The 22,309-nt window shown below is 35.6% G+C and overlaps 1 protein-coding gene across 2 annotated transcripts in view; it reads left to right on the top strand.

Annotated features, from left to right (window-relative positions):
* Nucleotides 1-22,309, top strand: part of Sfmbt (Scm-related gene containing four mbt domains) — a 100,089-nt gene that overhangs the window by 26,984 nt on the left and 50,796 nt on the right. The window contains exons 7-11 of one of the 2 annotated variants that reach the window (XM_089108267.1): nt 2,414-2,667; nt 4,089-4,319; nt 7,239-7,473; nt 14,532-14,962; nt 19,810-19,968. In XM_089108267.1, coding sequence (XP_088964393.1) covers nt 2,414-2,667; nt 4,089-4,319; nt 7,239-7,473; nt 14,532-14,962; nt 19,810-19,968 — 1,310 coding nt within the window. The remainder of the gene's footprint in view (nt 1-2,413; nt 2,668-4,088; nt 4,320-7,238; nt 7,474-14,531; nt 14,963-19,809; nt 19,969-22,309) is intronic. The other variant, XM_089108268.1, reaches the window with a different exon arrangement.

The following is a 22,309-nucleotide window of genomic DNA, read 5'->3' as shown; positions in this document are numbered from 1 at the left end:
TAAAAATAAATTAATTAATGTTATTAAAATGTCATACTCCTTTTCGTGATATTCGAAAATTTAACCTCTAATGATAGTAACCGACTGTGTATGTTAATTTCATCCCAAATTGGCAAAAGTAATTTCAGAAAAGGTAGACAGTTCACGGGTTTGATATTTATCTTATGCAGCATGATAGGAATTGTTTTAGATTTTTCAGTTGTCAGTTGTTGTTTGTCCTCTAAATGGAATCCCAGGTACCATTTATTGGATTATTGCGCTATTGACTTCGTATAAAAACCAACTGATTCATTGTAGTTCAAGAGCTCCTTTCTGGATTTAATTGTGTATCCTGCAAGTGTTTACCTGTGTGATTTACCTGATAACGAGTTTTGGACCGTCCCTGTCTATTATTTAAACTCGGAGTAAGGATTCAACTTTGATTGCAAATAATAGATTTTGCAAACGAGCAATGTCAGAGAAGTTAGTGCTTAACCTGTTGCTGAAGTTTCTTACGCCATCCTCTCAGCAACAACTTCAAAAACCTCCAGAGCTAAGACATTTGCCGTTGTTCTTAAAAATTGTACCAAAAACTTGGCCTCGCCAAGGGACCGTAAACCCTTTCTCGACAGTTTACGTCCCGAAGAATCGGGTGAAATTTCAGCTGAAGCGATCAACTTGTGAATGGTATATAGTGGTAAGATCAAAGACTACAGCTGATCGAATTGCTGAAAACGCGAATAAATTTAAACATTGATTGAAGCAAGAATGAAGCTACGCCTCTTTATCGGTGTCATGAAAAGAGTTCTTGAAAGTCTGAGTGAAGAAAGCTTAAAAGATCTCATTTCAAAGTGCTCCAAACCCAATGTTCGGCTCATCTCGCATTTTAAAGTATGTTTCGATTCTCGCAAAGACCTTGAAGGATTCCTAAGAAAATCACTGAAATGAGTGTCTTGTTTCTCAAGATTTCCTGCTCATTTCGAAACGTTGTTATTCTTGTCACAAAAGTGGCTACAAAGCTGCTGATTTACTCATTTATTCGAAGTGTGGATTCTCTGATCACTAGTCAAATAGAAGCTCATATTTTTGAAGGAGTTCAGTCGACTGAGATACTGTGTAGTAAATCAGTAAATCAGAATAATAAATTTGAATCCGCACTAAGCGAAAGTTCAGAGATACCATTTCTCAACTTAGGAAACACATAATCAATGAGTCATCTGAAAAAATTAAAGACAACCCAAAAACTATCGTGGAAAGTGGTTCCACAGTAGCTACTGCTACTATTTCTAAGGCCAAGGATATTAAGGTAAAACTTTCAGGGTGTTAAAACTGAGGGTGATATTGACCTAAATCCAAACACACTATGTGATTGCAAGTTGTCAAAAACGCGTATCAGCAATATCTCATTAATAGGTTAGAGTATTAATTTAAAATTTTCAGGGCATGTTTGTGGAGGGGGGGGGGCGGGTGAAAGAATCTAAAGGCATTATTTACATACTACTAAGGTTAATGCTACAAGAGTGAAATTTCCAGGGAATTCAGGGAGGGATGTTGAACTATGTAAAGAAGTCTACCTGCATGCAGGCTGTCAAAATGGCGTAAATTGAAACTTCTAGGACACGTTGGGGGGATTTTGAACTAAATCAAAGAAACTATGTGCATCCAGGCTGTCAAAAGGGCGTATCAACAATATCTTACGGAAGTCTAAGGATATTGAGTTGAAGCTGAATCAAAAGACACTATGTGCATTCAGATGGTCAAAAGAATGTATCTACAATATATTAGGCATGGCTAAGGGTATTAAGTTAAGACTTCCAGGGCATATTGAGAGGGGGGAGTTGAACTAAATCAAAAGACACCGTATGTATTCCAGGTTGTCAAAAGACATATTACGATATCTCAGAAAACCCTGAGGGAATGAAGTTGAAATTTTAGGGTATTTCAAGGGGGGACGGTTGATTAACAGTTTCTCTTCGTTTTAAGTTTTACTTGATCATTCATTGTAATTTCCATGTGTTTTGGGTTTCAATTATTGATTAATAGTAATTTGTGTTTGTTTTATTCTTGAGTTACTATTTGACTTTAAATCCCCTCGTCTTAGGTTTAATATTGCTCTTTACTTTTCTTTGAAAAACTTCTGTCGTGCAAAAACTTTTTTTTTCAAATTAATTAGACAGATAGGCCAATGGAGAAAGATTTGATTTAGTAAACAAAAATAAAATATGTAGAATATTTAATAAAGTCAACAAATTTGCAGAAATTTTTATCAGAATAAAAACTCTGTGAAATTAATTCTGCAGTTGATCTGCCAATATTAGTGAGCAAAGAAAAAAAAAATACTTTTTAGGACTACTTTCAGTGGAAAGTTTATTTAACTTTTAGTTCTGGCATAAGTTAAATATCTTTAATGTCAATAATTTTTTTCTATTTTCAGATTTTTGGTGCTCTGACGAGTCACAGTGGTTGCATCCAGTAGGATGGGCCAAATCAGTTAACCACGCCTTAATAGCGAAAGGAACTTATCATGAACGCTGTGATGAAAAAGTCAAACTTGAAGACGATGCTCCGTTTGATTTGTTTGAAACTCATCCTTTTCACCCCAAGCAAGATAGCTTTAAAGAAGGGATGAAATTAGAAGTCATCGATCCCCTAAATTTAAAAGAGATTTGTGCTGCTACTATCTGCCAGGTATAAAAGAAAATGATGTGAAAGGGTATGAGAGCATAAAAGGGTATGAAAAAACATGAATTTTTATCAAGATAGTTAAATACCTTACATTAAAAAAGCGTAAATAAATATAATAAACGCAAAATAAATGTAAGACAAAAATTGATAAACAGTTATAAGATAAACATATGTATACTTTAATGTTTCTTTTTTGCTTGTTTTCTTTTTCCATATTGTTGGTGCGTGTTTTTGTATTGACACGTTGTTCCTTAATTGCCGGTCATTTTTATTTCCTTGTGTCGGCTTTATCTCTTTTTTGTCTTCACAAGCTCGCCTTCTGGGTCTAATGTCTATGCATTATTGTACGTTCTTGTCGTCCAATTTAATAGTTATGTGTTTTTATATTAGGCAAGCAAATACGAAAAATTTTTAGTTTTTTGTTTGGGGGTAGGGGGAGGGTGAAGTGGAAAACACGGTTTTTATTTGATAATGAGTATTCAAAGCGCCCAGAAATTTGGGAAAATTTTGAGTTTATTGGGTCCGGACCCCCAAGCCCCTTGCTTATTTTATTTCTAGCTTCTTTCCCGCTACCACACACAGATATAAAAAAAATTGTCGAATTATGATAAAACACAGATGACGGCAGTGCCACGCAGTAACTTCCGAATTTTATTAAGTTTGTGGACCTTTTGTATTGTCTTCCTTTAGTGCAGAGATTTAGTGCCTAAAAAGAGAAAATGTGTAATCGTTTATCTCAAAATATGGCAAGAGAAAAAAAAAATTAAAATTATAGTAATCAACTAGTTTTTATGTAGGATCAAATGAAGTCTTTTCACAGCTTTTTGATGCAACATATCACACTATGAATGTCTAAATAGTTTCTTTAAGCCTTTCAAACTTATAAACACTCCTTAAGCGAGCTTAGCCAAATAAACACGCCTTAAGCGAGCTTAGCTTAATAAATATGCCTTAAGCTAGCTTGGCTTAAAAAACACGCCTTAAGCCAGCTGAGCTTGATGAACACGCCTTAAACGTAAGTAACATGTTTTATTTTTGTTTTGTTTTTTACCTCTTGATAAATTTTTTTTTTACCATTGCAGAAAGTGTCTTTTTTCGTTGTTTCGTGTTTCTAAAAGCTTTTTACGCTCGTTGCAAAAGTGCCACAGTTATTATCACAGTTATTGTGACACAAAAGTGTCACAGTTATTGTGACACAAAAGAGTCACAGTTAACCATTCTATAATAAGGTTATTGTCATTGTTTTCATCTCTCAATTAAAAGAGTTTCATTTTTTTTTGTCACTAGACGAAGTGTAATGATTATTTCTACTATTGAAAAGTGTGGCTACAATATAGTCGCTTGGTTATTGATTTTTGTGCAATTATAGGATAGTGTATATTACATCTTGGTATGTTACATATAAGCATTTTCTTCCTTTTCAGGTTTTGAAGGACGGCTATATAGTGTTACGTGTTGATTCTTATGAGGATGATAAACCTACCAATAGGTTCTGCTTTCATATAACCAACTTGAATCTCTTTTATGTTGGATTCTGTGAAGAGAATGGGATAACAATCAATCCACCTTATGGCTACAAGAAAGGAAATTTTAGATGGACGAATTATTTGAAGAATACTCATTCTAAACCGGTGACGAAAGACATGATTCAACGTGTACGTTCATAATTTTTTTTTCTTTTAATTTTGTGTATCAGATGCGTTTCCAGGGGAATGGAGGGCTCTGGGCCGTCTAAGCTTCCCCAGATTCCAAAATTCTTGTGATTTTCGTATGATTCTTATATTTTTCCTTATAATCTGCCTCCTCTTTTTGGTAACTAGGCCCCCTCCCACGCTCATTTTTCCCCAAAGTCACCCGTTCGAAATTTTGAGATATGCAGTTTGTTCAGCATAGTCCAAAAACGTAATAACTGTCTTCGAGGATGACGTAATCCCCGAAGTCCCCGAGGGAAGGGCTGCAAGTTTTGAACTTTGCCCACTGTTTACATATAGTATTGATTATTGGGAAATATAAAGACGTTTTCATGGTGGATTTTTTGGATGGGGAGGGGGTCGGGAGAGAAGGTTACGTGGGAGGATCTTTCCATGGAGGAATTTCTCATGGGGAAAGGAGATTTTCCATGAAGGTGGTGCCGGATTTACCATTATTATTTAAAAGACGATCAGAAATTAAATAAGAAAAAAAAAGTTTTTTTCAACTAAAAGTAAGGAGCAACATTAAAACTTAAAACGAACAGAAAATATTATCTATATGAGGGGGGTTGCCTTCCTCAATAGCTTGCTCTTACGCTAAGGCTTTTTTTTAACTTTTTAAAGATGTTATTATTCTAAATAAAACAGCCTTTGTTATTTAGGAGTCATTCTTAAATAACTTGAACAAAAATCAAACTTGGTTACGATAAGGTTATTATTACTTTAAAACAGGTAAAATTAATATGTAAATTTCATATACGGTGAGCAATCTTCAAAACCTGCATTAATCAAAAACGTTCAGAATTTAAATTAAAAAAATATGTTTTTTTTTAATAAAAATAAGGAGACACACTAAAACTTAAGACGAACAGAAATTATTCCGTATATGAAAGGGGCTGTTCCCTCCTGAACGCCAAACTCTATATGCTAAAGTTTGACTCTTTCTCGCATCTCTACTTTTTTAAACAATAAAAAACTTTAGCGTAAAGAGCGGGGCGTTGAGGAGGGAACGCCTCGCTATTCCGTATATGAAAGGGGCGGAGTCCCTTTCATATACGGAATAATTCCTTTTCGTTTTAAGTTTTAATGTCGCTCCTTACTTTCAGTTTAAAAAAAACTCGTTTGTTTTATTTAATATATATATATATATATATATATATATATATATATATATAGACATTTTTTAATTATCCACAGTTTTTAAGTGAATTAGTTTAGCCATTACATGAATCTTTCAAAGTTAAAAATAAAAAAAGGTGATAAAAGTCACATTAGGACACCAGACTTGAAATCCTTTGTCCTTGAGGGCACGGGTTCGAGTCCAGATGTCGTTGGTTATTTGGTTTGGAAGGAGGAACAGTGGCGTGACTGTAAGTTTAGCCAGAGTCGACCCAATGACAGTATTAGAATGCCAATTGAAATTACCAACATGTTAAGCTTTGGTATTTATATTTTTGACATTTTGCTACATTTGATAGATTAGGGGTGGGGCTCTAGGATATGAGTAAAGTATTGGAAAAGGGTTGCTTTGCTGTGTTTCCTAGCTCCTCATCAGAAATTGCGATACATGATGCTAAAGTAGCAATATATCGCTCCCTATGAGCTCATCCTAACATATTCTTTAAGGTTCTTCGTTTTTGTGGTTGGAAGGTGGGTCTATAATAATATGCCTCAGACCAAACTGAAGTCGAGACTATGGATAGGGAAAATCAATGTCTAAAGAGGGAGATTAAGTGATTAAATTATATTTTCCTGAAAACATTCACAAAAAGGAGTCTAAGCTCTTGGGCACACCAAGTACAAGGGAATAAGTTTGTGAATAAATTTTCAAAATTTTACGCGTTTATTAATTTACCTATAGTGAATAGTTTTCTGTCATTGTCTCTGTTTCTTTTCTGCTAGGCTGAATTTAATCACCCCACCCTTGTATCATTTATTAAAATCTCAAATATACGAGAAAGAAGAAGAAAAAGAAACTGGCTTTGTATATGTTCGTTCTCTTTGACCTGCATTTTAATTTGGTACTATTGAAAATCTTGATTGCTGTTATAGAATTAACATCAACCTTATCTTGTCGAGAAAATGTAATGTGTATTTTTTAGTCAAAATCTGCTTAAAATTTTCATTTTCTGCCTTGCCTTCGCATTATTATAATCATTAGTAAGCACAGCATGGGATTATATATTTTCTGCCTTGCCTTCGTATTATTATAATCATAAGTAAGCCCAGCATGGGATAATAAAGAGACCTCGGTCACTATTTATCTCAATTAATGGTCCGTGAACTCATACTCAAATCTAAAAATTCGAAAAAAAAACAGTTATGCTATCAATATTTTTTTTTTTTCAAGCCTAGCCTGGGAGGAGTGAGGCTTGGTTGATAGATAGCCGGCTAGTATCAGTCCGCAAAAGACTAAAGCTTAAAACTAGAACAAGCCGGTTCTCTAGATTTTTTTTTCTAAGTTGAGTTTAATTGTCAAATTCGAATATTTTGATGTGACAGCTTTGTTCGACTATGTCAATATCTTGTTTGCTTTACCCTTCTTTTAAAGAAACCATCGGTGGTTAATGTATATAAGTCGGGGCAACTTGATCAACTTATCTTAACCACACTCTAACGGATTGTCTCTATCAGGAAATTTGTCCCTTGGGCAAGAACGTTCATAGACGGCTTAACTTGGAAGGTTCTATGACGCTAAAATGAAATGAAAACTATCAAAACTGTCTATACATCATCGTTATTTAAGGCGCTATGATTCTTGTTAAGAAAAAGAAAGATCGCCTAAAGATGCAGGCCGAATAGCTTTTAGTTTATTTTGAAAACATATTTTTTTTTACTTTATTATTCTTAATTTTAGTACTTGAATACTTGTTTTTATTTTAGGACGAATATCCTCATGATTTTGTCATAGGAATGAAATTGGAAGCAGTGGACCTTATGAACCCGTATTTGATTTGCGTGGCTACTGTAGTGAATGTGATTGGTCGGTTATTAAGGATCCGCTTTGATGGTTGGGGAGAAGCTTATGACCATTGGACAGATTGTCAGTCACCGGATATTTACCCCTTGGGGTATTGTGAGATGATTGGATACCCACTAACAGGGCCGCCATTACAAGGTAGTTTTTTTTATGTATAAGTTCTTTCTACTTTTTACAAATGAAAAGAGATTGTGGGGTAAATTGCCCTTTTAGGAGGATAAACTTTTTATGATAGTTTTCAGATTGGGAATTCTGGAATTTCTGTTTTGGTTCGACAATTCTAGCTCTGTGGAAGAAGTCTTTAGGTATTATAATTCTATCGATTTGGCATGAACTGTAAAAATTTGCATTTTTGGGAAGTTGAAGCACAGTTTTGTGTCAGTCTCGTACATCATAGAATACATTTATTGTCAATACTGAAATTTAGTTGGATTTTTTTTTGTAATTACGCTATACAAAGTCTACATCATCTGTTATTTTATTGAAAGTAGTGAGATATATTTGGCTGGGAGTTGATATTAATTCAGATTCAGTTAAATTTTTATGCTTTAATTTGAGACTAGATTTGAAATAAGAAGTCAAGGCTAGATTTTAGTCATTTTTTGGCTAGATCGAGACTAGATTAGAATTATTTGTCATCTTAAAACATTATTCACTATACTAGCTAATTTAATTGATTTTAAGTTCAACGCTGTTTAGTTTGAAGTTTGTTATGACTTCAAGATAAAAAGGTATAATTATTATAAATATGATGAAATAGTAAAAGTATAATAATTCTGTTATTTGTTTGTTTTATGTTAATTTTCCTTTGTGCGAATAAAAACGAATTAAAAAATATAATTTTGGCACTTCACTTCAAAAAAAATGTGAATGCAAACAGCATGACTGTGAGGCGTTTTACCTTTTCCTTTTTTTGGAATTTGCAAAGAATATTATTTTTTTTTAGAGATAAATCTGTATTTGTTTCAAAATTTAGGCTCTTAACCGGTGGATCACTCTAAGGGAGAAACTTTCCTTTCAAAGAATAAACCTGGTTTGAGTGTGGATATACAAGTGGAAATCAACCACAATGTCGAAAAAGGCATAATAGTACAGGCAAACTAGCCAAAGATATGTGTCGACCCGAAAGAAATTGTGGCAAAACTTATATTTATGCCATACTGTAAAGAAAAAAAAAGCCCAACGACATTCCTAAAGTTGCACATTCTAGATCGACGTAAAACTAGTTTTTTTCTGCTTTTCTTTGCTTTTCTTGTCAATTTTTTTCAGTTTTTCTAAAGAAAATTGAAACATTGGTATAAGCTCGTTTTTGAAGTACCGTCCTGATGTTAAATTAAGAGCTGAGACCGAAAATGAAAGCAATTTTGATGTACAATGTACCAGAAAAAAGTTTCATAATCATCAATATGTGATTTTACCCTTCTCATCGTTGTGACCTCTTTTTCACCTTACTATCAGAAGGCAACTATTCTGACATAAAATGATGAGCTGAGCCTGAAAATCAAATTAACTCTATGTAATGTCTACTAGAAAACCCTTTTCATATTCATCAATATGCATATTTTTTATTTTCATTTGACATGTTTCTTTCAGCACTTATTGCAAACCAATGCGTCCATTGTTGGTAAAAAAAATAAAATAAAAAAATAAGTGGGCTAATGAATTATGGTTGGCTCGTTTAGAAAACCAGTTAACGCACAGAAGGCAACTACACCATTTTCATGACCTTCGTATGCAATAAATAATATCAGCGTTTCGCCTCACGGTTTGTCCAAGTGACTTCCTGGATAAAGCCGTAAGGTAAAATATCATAATTGGAAATTCGCCCGGGTAATCATTTATTAATTCACGTTTGATAACTTGTGATTGAAATCTTGCCATCTATAAATACTAAAAATTTATTCAATGTATCTCCCACCTAACAGGCCAAAAAGTTTTCACTGTTAGTGTTCTCTTTTACCATTGAATTAATTTTCAAAAGTAAGAGGTCAGTTTTGTTAATGTCATCATTTCAAACAAAGATCTACAGTCTGAACTGGTAAACTAATGTATCTAACCGTACGTAGTAAAATTCTTGGAAATTTATATTAAAGAACTGTTTTATCTTTTATCTTTTCACAGAAACATCTACTGAGAAGATAATCGCGCCTTGAAAAGCATCTTGTGCTAACAGATGACCTTTAACGTTAGGCTCGTCCAAACTTGTAATACTCCGATATGGTATCCGTACTGCGAAACTTCTTAAGAGCCGAACGATCTGGGTCATGGGATCTCCACTTAAAATCCACCTCTGACATGCTACCTTATCTGGTGGCATCTGGGCACAACAATTACACAAAATCCTGCCAGCGTTCTATCCAGCGAATGGTCAAGCTCCAAGAAACCCATCCTGCCGTTTATCGAGCCTTCCAGAATGGGATGCATGTGATCAGACGTTCTGGTAGATTCTGGGCTGGGATCTCCACGGATCTTGTCATTGAGCAGGAGCTCGTGCGTTGTCTCAAAACGGCTGGTGGCCTTACCGATGGAAGTGGTATGACAGAGGTTCAAAGGTATTTATGGGTTCTGTTTCGACCAGTTTTTTTTGCGCTAGGTTTTCTGTTGAAGGGCTTGTTGTTTTTGTGTTATGCTACTATTGTATAACATAAGGAAGCGTCTAAACTGAACCAGCTAACAGACTATAAGGAAACCCAGATCATCATCGGTATCTTGGATAAAGAATGCTTAGCCCATGGCGCCCTTCGATTACAAGGTGGTACCAATAATCTAGCAGTATATACGTTTGTCAAATAAGATTCTAATAGATAGGTAGGACTAAGGGCCCTCTTTATCGTATTGTGCAAGCTGGTCGCTCATATTGTATTTCACAAAAAGCAACAGGAAGTTGAAATTATGGAAAAGCGGATTCTGCGCGAGGGCTGCAAAAGATTGGACTTCACTCTCCTTTTTCGATAATTTGACGCATTAGCAAACATCACCAATTACGCGAATCCTAACTACTGTAAACATAGACCGAATTATTAACTGATATCGGATTGTGGCAGATTGTGTTTTTTTCTGCTTCCGACTAACCCACAGTTTTCCAAGGCTATAGCACAGGTTTGCAATCTTGAGGAGCGCTCTACTACCCTTCCCAAAGGCACTCGATATATCATCGACGGTGGAGCTCTTCTGCACAGAATTCCATGGGCCAAAAATGAACGATGCTCCGAAATACTTGACCATTATGCTACTCACGTGACCCAGAAGAATCCATCTGCCACTATTGTGTTTGACGGCTACGATGGCGGAGCTACCGTAAAGAATATGGCCAAGTCGAAGAGAAGTCGTATAATCGGCCATGAGATATTCTTCACCGCAGATATGCAGCTGAAGGTAAAAAAGGATGATTCCTTGCTCTGTAAGAAAAAAAAAGCCAGATTTATTTGCATGTTGGCTCTTTATATCTGATCAAAGGGCTTTGTCGTTGTCCAAGCACCAGGAGATGCAGATGCCTTAACTGTGCAAGCTGCTGTAGATTCTTCCCGGTATTGCTGTTGATATTGTCGTCAATGGAGATGATATGGACCTTCTAGCTCTATTGTGTTAACATGGTGACCTGTTAAGCAGGAAGCTATTCTTCGTATCTGATCCAAAGTCAAACAATACTCTCCAACTATGGGGTTTTAATAAATTGAAAATGGACTTGAACCAAAAGACTTCTAAGATGATTCTGTATCCACGCGCTATCTTAAACCATGGCTCCAATTCACAGAACCACAGTGAGGGAAAAGATCTTGCTCTGAAGAAGCTAATGACATATGCCGATTTTCGTACATCAGCTTGCAGTTTTCATGCTGAAGTCAGCTTCGAAGGAGGAAGTAAGGGTTGCTGGAGAAGACGCTCTGCTCATGATATATGGCTGATCAAAAGGGAGAAATCGGAATGAACTCCGCAGGGAAGTTTTTAAAAAGAAGGTGACTACTACTAGCACGTTCGTTCACCCAGAACAGTTACCACCAACTTCTTATGCGGCTAAATTCCACAGTTATAGTGTTTTCTACCAAGTTCAGGTATGAAGTTGAGATACTGATTCTGAACTTAAAGCCGAACAATGGGGTTGAAAAAATAAAGATGACTTCTTGTATCCATTGACTACTGACGTCCTACCAGCCCCTCGTCTGCTTCTGGAAATCGTGAAGTGCTCCTGTCAACTGGAATGTAGCTCAAAGAGATGTAGCTGCTTTAAAAACGGCTTAGCTTGCAATGCAGCGTGTAAAACCTGCAAAGGGACAGCATGTTCTAACTCTCCAAGAATCGAAAGCTGTTACGATGAGGAGAACGTCGAAGCTTAGATATCTGAATTAAAAGATTAAGTTGAGAATGCTAGTCGGAGTTTGATTCTGTATTCCAAATGTTTATGAAGTTGGTTCGAAAATTCTATCAGCTGTGGGAACTAGTCAGTGTGTTCATAATAGTTTATTATAAGAGAAGTTTTAAATGTCGACCTCTGAAAACTAGTTTTATAGATGATTTCTCTTTTCCAATATTTTTAATGTTTTCATAAGAATCTTGTGATCACTTAATTTAGGCTGACCCATCAGGTGATGGAGCCAGCTACGATCAGATTTAGGTTACCTAGTCAAAAGATACCAAAATCCGCACTTTAGCCAGTGAAAGATAGTTTGGTAAAAAAAGGGGATCGTAAGAACGATAAACAAAAAATTCCCATATTGATGATTATGAAACTTTTTTATTTACCGTACACCAAATTTGACTCCATTTTCGCACTCATCTCGTCTTTTTACATTGGAATTATAATTCAGTTCAAGAAAAACAACAATTACCATACCTTTTTTTTGTTAGGAAAGTGAGAAAACTGACATGACACGCCAAAAAAACTAGTTTTGCGTCGAACTAAAATGTGCAACTTTGGATATGTTGTTCAGCTTTTTTTCCTCTAACACGGTGTAAAAATCATTTCTGTTGCAATTTGTTTTTACCAATAATCGACGAATTGGTGGACAATAAATGCTGAAAGAAACATCTCAAATGAAAATAAAAAAGTGCATATTGATGAGTATGAAACGGGTTTTCTAGTAGACATTACATCAGATTAATTTGATTTTTGGCAAAGCCTATCATTTTATATCAGAATAGTTGCCTTGTGATAGTATGGTGAAAAAGAGGTCACAGCGATGAGAAGGCAAAATCACATATTGATGATTATGAAACTTTTTTCTGGTATATTGTACATAAAATTTGCTTTCATTTTCAGGCTCAGATCTTCATTTTACATCGGGATGATACTCATGGGCGTAGGCAGCATTAGGCAGCATATTGTCTAGGGGGGCAGTCGATAGTGTGATGGAGTTTTATCAACTGCTTTTTCCAAACCATCTGCTTTTTCAGCCATATCTAATGTAAATTTAAAGGTCTAGGGGGGGGAATTGCCCCCCCCCCCCTGCCCCCCTCCCTACGCCCATGATGATACTTCATATACAGAAAAATGGACACTTACCGACAGTTCATTTTTTTTTTTAGAAAAAACTGAAAAAATTTACACGGAAAGCAAAGAAAAAAAAAACTAGTTTTGCGTCGACCTAGAATGTGCAAGTCTGGATATGTTGTTCAGCTTTTTTTTTCTTTCTTTTTTCTACAACATGGTGTAAAAATCATTTCTGTTACAAATTGTTTTGGGTCAAACTCTAGTTTGCCTGTACTTTAACAATTTTTGTATGATCGGCCAGTTCATTGAGTCAAACGAAGCTTTAGTGCGCCTTCTGGTCACAAATGAGCTAGTTTTCCTCTATCCGCTTGAACCTTAATACAGTATTATTAGATGTCTGGTTTAAAGTTGCGCCGCCATAAAAGTGAAAGTGCACCGAAATCCTCATTTTTCTTGTGAAAATGCGCCAAGTGAACGATTTTCCAAAAAAAAAAATGTGTCGATTTGAAAAATTCAATGCGCAACTGTCTCAAAAAGCGCCGAAATGGCACAAATGCGCGCCACTTTTGTTTTATATGTTGTACAACTTTATGGAGAAGGTCCCAGCGTGAACCTGGTGGATGTCTTGAACATTAACTCTTGCTGTTTGAGAGGTCCATTAATTTTTACTTTAAACTTTCTTCCTTTTTTATAAGTGTGATAAAGAATTGATTTAGTGAACTTACTAAATACATTAAATATACGAAGCGTCCTTGCTACTTCAACATGAATTACAAAAGTGAATGAATACCTGCATCCATGGGTATTCTTAATTTAAAAGAGGATCAAGCGTTGAAGATCAGTATTTTTGCTGGATTACAGAATTGTCTCCCAATGTGGAGAGCTATAGGCTGTAATTATAGGCTTACACTTGAAACCTAAAATTCTTAGGAAAATATGAGAATTGGGCTTCTCCCCATAATTAATATCATGCCTTGGTATAACTTCAAACCACTTCTGACTTCTTCACCGGGCAGTCGGGTTGAAAAAGGGATACATGTGCAGGCATGACCAAGCAAAAATCCTACCTGGAGGCAAAACCCCTGAAAAACCAGATATGGTTGCTCCTTGGTCGGGAAGGGTCCGATTACGGGAAAACCATCTCAGATCAATAAACCCTAACGTAGCAAGCAAATGTTTTAAGACTATAGTATAGGGTAGGAATTTTATATGTATTTATTCATTATTAACAAGGTAAGCAAAGCGCTTTTTACAAAAACGCAATAAGTAAGTAAAACCAGATTGCTCAAACTGGTAATATAATGCCAAAAACTTGAAATAACAAACTAAATACTTATTTCCTTACTCGTATCCTCAACCCCAATTTTCAATGCCTATGATTGGCAAGTAAGCCGCTTTAGAGCTATTCACATAACACAATCAATTTTACTTAAAATATTTCTGTTAATAGCCTATCTAAGCACTAGCTTCTAACGTGCCAGACCAAGGGTGTCTTTCACAGTTCTCATTGTATTCACAGGGGACCTCAAATGAAAGAGTGAAATGTGATGAAAATTGTTGATGAAGTATTGAGCTCTTAGAACAAATATGATTGAATTATTTTTTTCCTTTTGAATATAAATCTCATTTTTTTAATCCGTATATGTTTATTTGAATTAGTTAGGAATTATTTAACTATTTAAAAAATATAAAACAACTCTGGATACCTTTTGTAACCCAAAGTATCGATCTTTCCTTTCTAATTTTTATACTGGTCCTTACTTTTCAGAACAATGCACCAGCTCTGGAAAACCAAGCCGAAAGCGTTCAATATCTCCTATGGTTTATAAAGAGGACCAAAAGTCTATTAAAAATGGAAAGTTACTGCCTGTCAGGAAAAAATTGCTCCGTAAAGGAATGCATTTGAATACAATAAAGACAACTAAAAAGGACTCTTCTGAGTTGCCAAAAAGTCTCCAAAAATTAGACTTGATAGAAGAAACAAATTCATCGACTGGAAAAAAATTACAAATAGATCTCAAGCCAATTATTCTTGTTGATGAAGAAAAGGAGGAAGCTTACAATCCGTTTAAGAAGGTTGAAAATAGGATTGAGAGTAAAGAAGACGATTTTGAGGGGAACGAAAGGGAAGTGGCCACTATTAAACAGAATTATCCTTCAGTGACTGAAAAGTACAATGGAACTGTGACTATTGAAGAGGTAAAAAAACATTTGCTATATTGCAGTCTTTTTTTCCATTTTTTCAACTGTAAGAAAAATAAGGGATTTTACTTTAATAGCCCGTTGAGATACATAGGGAAACTGATAGTTAAGAGAGGAAAAGTGTTCAAACGATAGGTGAAAGATTTTTCCGAAAAGCAGAGATAACATGTCATGATGCTCGTTTTCTGTGGCCAAAAGTTTGGCGATATGTTTAATAACATGTCATCGGATTCAGATCTGACCAAAAAAACTTGTGGTTTTGAACAAGAACCACCAGATACTCGAACTTTGGCGTGCTTAACAATTGCCATGCTTTCCACTTTCATAAATGTTTGCTGATTTTTGCTCGATGACACACGAAAGACCGATCAGTACCATAGAGAAGCGAAAAAAAAATCCTTGCCCCAAAACCAATCGGTACCATGGGGAAAACGATTGATTTTCCCATGGTACCGATCGTTTTTTTTTTTAGCGTTTCCCCATGCGTCTGAACGGGCTCTAATGCTTCTTTCATAACTTTAATACATTATCAACAATTATTAGCGCAGAGAGTTTGAAAGAGGGAAAAAGAGTCTAGCCTGTCTCAGTATTAGGTTAAAATATAGTTGAAATTAATGTTTGATTAATTAAAATACGAATTTTTTCATATTCAAATAATTTAGAACATAACGTCACATTTGCAACCGCAGTTGAGCGTAATCATTCAAATTCCGTTCTTTTTTGTCACTTGTGTAGTTTCATTATTGAAGGTTTTTAAACCTAACTAAATTACTATGCTACTGCTACTACTCACCTGAGACCAGTACAGCTGCGGACGGTTCATCTCCACCCTACTTCTATCAAATGATTACTCTTTACTCCCTCCAACGAAATTTCCAACCACTTTAAAGTTTTTCTTATGACCTCTTTCCACCGAATTTGAGAACGCCTCTTTTTTCTTTGGTTTCAGCTGAATTTTCAAAAGCACCGTTTGTTACTGCATATTACCCCTATCCAGAAAATTTGGCTGCACCATAATAAATTTTCTCCCATTATAGCCACAGACTCCTGGTTTTGACCCACATTTTTGTTTAGCTTATTATTTGATAAGCTGCACAAGTATTTAATACCGTCCTTAGGCAATTCATCTGGAAAGCATGTGGCATATTTGAAGCACCCACACATCATAACCATACTGGAGAACTTTCATATCCATGAGTTACACGATCTTAAGATATAATAACTCAAATGAAGCTATAAATCATCCCACAGCTGCGAAAAACTGATGATTCATGGATGGGGTGTGGGTGGGAGGAGCTGGGTGTATTTTTGGAAGGTTGTAATTAAGTGTGTTTATTAAAGTTTAAATTGAGTATAATTTGGTTTTAATGACTGAACTTTATTTTGAGTCCCTTTTTGAAATATTTGTCTCAAACTTTTTATCATAGCGTCATAACACGGACTCCATTAACAGGGACTCCAACTTCTGGAAGCTGGTTAAAAAAAAGCCCTGATATGCTATCTAATATGATGTTGAAATGACAAAGATTTTGCGAATCTGTCTCGCAGGAAACAACAAACTTTTTGGAAAAAATAACATTGATTATTTGTGTGGAGAGATAAATAGAAATGGAGAAGCTTGATAGCTTTGTTGAGAGAGCAGAATCTTGCCTTGCTATAAAATAATTTTCTAGTTGAAAGATTGAAGTTCTTTGAGTTCTGGAAGTTCTTTATTGTAATTTTGTAAAATCGCTTATATTTATAAATATCTAAGTAAGAACTCAGTGTTATTAACAAAAGAGGTGTTAAGGTCGAGTTATTACACTTACGGTTTTCGTAGCCTGTCTCAGATATTTGTTTGGTTTGTAATTTTTGTCATTTCTAAAAAACATATAGCTTTTCAATTTATGAATATTCCTGTTTCTGTTTTATATCCGTATCTGTAGTTGAATCTTTATGATTTATTCCCTAGTCTTTCTGTGGCAGAATGTCATGGAAAAACTGTATGTGAAACATACATCTTATTATGCTTAATTAGGACACTAGAACTAATAATGACTTTGTTCATTTTTTTGTAGTAACAATTTACATTATGTATGCATATTTATTATAGTATATATTTTATTGCCTATTTTATATTTAGTGCATTTGATTTTTGTTACATTTAGATTTACATTTTACTTAGTTGTAGTACTTTATATTTTAAGGTAAAAAAATCAAAATTTAATATAAATAATAATGACACAATCTATGTTTTAGTTGTAGCAGTTGACGTTGTACATTACATTACTTACTTACTCAAGTCCCATCCATCCTCATGGGACTTTTTGGGCTGCTCCTTTCGAAATTACATGGACCGGTGCTCGATACGCTGTTCGGTCAGGTGCGGTTTTGAATAGTTGGGTAATATGTTGCCGATCAAAGTTGTCAATCAACCTTTTACGAGGTCTTCCCCGTGGTCGATCCCCTTCAACAGTCCCTTCGAGCTAAATAGGGTCCATTCTCTTGAAGTGCCCAAACCAGGGTAGTTGTACTGTTCTAACTTTGTTTAGGATTATGTCTGGGGATTTTAGTCTTCTGCGAACTTCTTCATTTGTGACACGATCATTGTATTTGTTCTTTGCTACCCGGCGGAGGAATCTCATTTCGAATGAAGGAAGGGCCTCCTCGTTTTTGGCTTTTATTGTCCACCCGTAAAGAGCAATGGGTATGATCAGGCTATTAAAAAGATTGGTTTTCAAATGGTTCGAAAGGTGGCTGGACTTCCATAACTTTGAGAGTCTTCTGAAACTAGAGCTGGTAAGGATTAGACGGCGTTTAATGTCGGCAGTGTGGCAATTATCAGCCGCTAGTTGACTGCTAAGATGAAGAAATCGATCTACAGTTTCAACTTGCTCACCATCAGTTATTATAGGGGGGGGGGGGGGTCTTGGTCCAGGCATGATGTGACCATGACTTTAGTTTTATTTGCATTAATCTACATCCCATGCGACTTCGCTGCTTGAGAGATGCTGTCTGCCTGTCTTTGGAGCTCTTGGGGAGTCGTAGCTAGCTGGTCGATATTATCAGCCTACGCTAGTTTGTCAAGTGGGATTCCACCTATTTTCACTCCATACCCAGTGGGTGGCAGGTAGAGGATGGCATGCAGGAATAGGTTGAATAAATACAGGGATAGGATGCATCCCTGGAGGTTTCCGGAATTTGTCGAGAATTCATCAGAAAGCCCATCGGTAGCCAGAATTTGGCTTTTGAACTTGTTTTACATGTCCTTAAAGATTTTGACGATTTCGTCTGGGGCACCGTAGTGTTTTAGAATATGCCAAAGACCTTTCCTCCATATGGGGTCAAAAGCCTGTCGAAAACCAATGAATAGTTGATAGAAGTATCTTTTAAACTCAATATAACGTTTCATCAGTTAGTGCACAGTGAAGATTTGGTTAATAGTAGATCGTTCTGATCGAAACCCAGCTTGATACTCATCGATAACATAGGCGGTGATTGGTTTTATTCTACAGAGGAGGACCTTAGTCAGGATTCTGGTTTGTTGGCTTGTCAAGCTGATAGGCCGGTAGTTTTCACACTCTTTCTTCGAGCCTTTTTGTGGATTAGGACTATTGTGGCCTTAACAGCACTATCGTGGGACATATTCAATTGACCAAGTGGCTGTTATAATGCTATGGTGTAGGTCAACAACATCTTCGTAGTCGATGTTTATTAGTTCTGCAGTGACACTGTCTGGTCCTGGAGCTTTGCCTCGCTTCAGGGATTCTATGGCCACTTTGGTCTCAGATCTTATTGGAGGTGGTGGGGTGTCACGCTTGGTGATTGGGGAGTAGCTTATGACGTTTGGTTCCGTCACTAATTGTGGGTTGATTTTCTCCTCAAAATATTAATTCTATCTGGACAGAATTCACATTATTCTTCTATGGCTAATTTTAGTTTAAAATATATCTGAAATATACCAATATTTCGACCAAATAATACTTTATATATTTATTTTAATATTTCACTGTTACTTTTTAATCACACTATTTCAATTTTATTGCTTTAAATAAAAATCATGCTAATATCTATATTATTAAAATTAAATATATGGCTCGAAAGTAATAGAAAAAAAGTATTGTGTCATAGAATTAATTTTGAATTTTCTAGAAACTTTTGTATTCTTTTTCACTAAGAAAAATAACAAACTGAGGGGTTGTAATAAAGATTAATTGACATTTTTATGTGACAGTTCCTAGGCTTTCCTAGAATAATGTTTTGCCTAACAGCGCTTGTCTGAAACTGTACCTTTTTCAAATTCTGCTCCAGGACGTGCAAAACAGTCTACCCACCACAAGTTGCACACTATTTGATTGCTTTGATGAAAGTTTATACTAGAATATACATGTATGATAGTAACACTACTAACAGCATTTATACTATAGTAAGAATCAGAGTTCTGTTTAGAAGGAAACGGGACAGATTATTATAAAACAGCAAAAGAAAATCAACTTTACCCTGGTAACTAACTCGTGTCAATAGCTATTTATTTGGGGGGATTTGATCTGGAGGCCGCCTCTGGGCACTCACTTTCAAGGACGTATACAGGGGGGGGGTCTGGGAGCTACCAACACCCAATTCCCCCATGAAATTCTAAAGTTTTCTGAATCTCATTGAATTTCTTATTGAAGTTGTCAAAGAGAATTTTGTTTTTGTTACTAGCCCCCCCCCCCTCTCCAGAAAAAAATTTTGTGTTATGTGTCTGCTTGCTTTAGAAGCATAAAGATTTTGTGAACTGTTTTGAATTGAATTGTTTAAAATCTCCTCAATTTGTTATTCTTTCACTAGTAGCTACCAATTTCCTATAAAGTTCTCTTTTTTAGGCATGTTCCAAGGAATTCATCGTACCTCAAATACCTGGCAACATAACTTCCATTTCAGCTTATCGAAACGTAACCCCTTCCAAATGGGGCCTGAATGAAGTCTGTAAGTTTTTGGAAGTCAATGGTATTAATTACTGCAACACTGCTTTAAGAAGCCAGGTAGGCGTTTTATGTTTCTTCCGGCGAAATAAATCCAGTGCGTGCTGACAGCTTACAATATTTTTATGTTTAATTCGGGTTGCAGAGGGAGCTAGTAACCTAGTAAGAGACGATCATGTCCAATACTAAAAAATATATTAACCCATAAACTCCTAAACATAGAGTCTGATGAAAACAAGAAGTACAATTTTAAGAACTGCCTTGTCCGAAACCCCTATTTAGGACACTTGCCGTCCCTTGGCTTGAAGAATAAGGGAAATATATTGGCTTGAAAATTAGGAAAAGTGGCTGCAACCAGGATATTCTGCATCGAGGGCATGTTTTTTTTCTGGGGTTAAAAACCTTTTGTAATTAAAAAAAGTATTTTTGGTATAAAATAATTTTTTTTATGAAAAAATTGCATTTTCATGGTCAAGATTGATGAATGACGTCATAATCATAGGTATTTATCAAATAGTTCGCGGTAACGAACTGTATAGTAAGAGCAACCCGGCTAAATACTAACCAAAACCCTAAAATACGAATTTTTATACCAATAGACACATCAAAAGAATTGGATTTTTATGCTGATTTTAAATATATAAGTTTCAAGTTTAGTATTACCCATCAATAGTTACGAGCCTGAGAAAATTTGGTGAAATGAAAATCACACCATCAGATTCAGCGTATCAGACAACCTTACTGTTGAGGTTTCAAGTTCTTATCTGCAAAAATGTGGAATTTTATATCTTTTGCCAGAAGAAAGATCACGGATGCGTGTTTATTTGCCTTTTTCTTTTCTCCAGGGGTGATCGTATTGACCCAGTGGTCCTAGAATGTCGCGAGAGGGCTCATTTGAACGGAAATTAAAAGTTATAGTGCCTCTTTTGATTAAAAAACTAAAAGTTTTTAAAATAGAATCACTTTACAAAAAAAAAACTCAAATGTTTGTCTTTTCATACGGTCTCTCCAAATATATTTGATTATTAAAGCAAGTCTGATTTCTAGCACCGATTTTCTACTAAGCTTCACACTTTTTTTTTTATTATTATAATTAATCATGTACAAGATTGATCAATGACGTCGTAATCGAAGGTTGTAGCCAGGTCGTTTCTTACTATTCCAGTTCAGAAAAAGCCAAAGACATCGTGTTTGTTATATTGATCAAACAGTTCGTGGTAACGAACTGTATAGTAAGAGTGACGCGGCTCAATAGTAACCGAAACTCTAAAAATCGGATTCTGATTTTGCTGCTTGATTTCCTGTTGTTCATTCATAATTTCTTCATTATTTTAGCTAGGAGGTAGCTAAAATGAGTTTTTTTTAAACTTTATTACTATAGCAAAGAACGAACTTTAGCGAATTAATAGTAATTAATTCATTCTTGAACAGAAGGAATTACGGCAGACACTTACATGGTAGTATAAGTAAGCTACAAGCTTAGGTTCTACGAAAATTTGAAATTGGATCTTAGGATTCGAAGTCCTGAGTGCTAACCATTACACCATGGAACACCATGATAATAATGTTTTTCTAACAACGATTTCGAATAAACTTAACTTTTGGTGTTCTTTTTTGGGCTTTTATATTGTTTTAATCCCTTGTTAAAATATATATACATATTTTTGCAAATATCAGATTTTTGCTCTCTACGCATCCGGGTTGCAGCGGTAGCTATATAAATGGGTATCGTCGAAATCATGGCTTTATTGACAGCTGAATTACAAGCTAAAAGATATCGACCCCGGGTGGCTTTGAACCAACAACCTTTCAGCTAACGGCCGATTGTGCTAGCCACTTCCACTATGACATCATTAATTAAAATTGTAAAATTAACAATATGACACATCTTCATATGTGTTGGTAGTAAACATATATGAAGTAATAAGTGAATGTAATATTAATACGCGGTTATACTTCGACAAGATAATAGACGACATATTATAATAGAAGTGCAATCGCGCTGCCTAAGTAAAGAACGATGTTGGCACAATGTGTTATTTATTTACTTTTTTTGTTTTTTGTTTTTTCATACCAGGGCACTTCGTATCGAAGGAGTTGTCGTAGAAACTTCGAAAAGGGCTCATCCGATTGGAAGTTGGAGTGGCTAGTGCCCGTTTTAATAGTCGAAAGTGATTGGAGGGCAACTATCCCCCCTCCCACGCCCATCATTCCCCCAAACACATCCAATTAAAATTTTGAGATAGTCATTTTGTTCAGCGTAGTTGATTTCCACATAGAAAATATGTTTTTGAGGAGGACACTCCCCCACAACCCTCAGGGCAAGGGTTTTAAGTTATGCCCTGGGGGCATATAAGAACGATGTTGGCACAATGTATTACTTATTTTTTTTTTTTTTTGC

This window comes from Artemia sp. Qi Xiang Cuo, chromosome 2 (genome assembly GCF_049724085.1).
Source record: "Artemia sp. Qi Xiang Cuo chromosome 2, ASM4972408v1, whole genome shotgun sequence".
Lineage (NCBI taxonomy): Eukaryota > Metazoa > Arthropoda > Branchiopoda > Anostraca > Artemiidae > Artemia > Artemia sp. Qi Xiang Cuo.
This window is presented reverse-complemented; position numbering and strand designations above follow the sequence as displayed.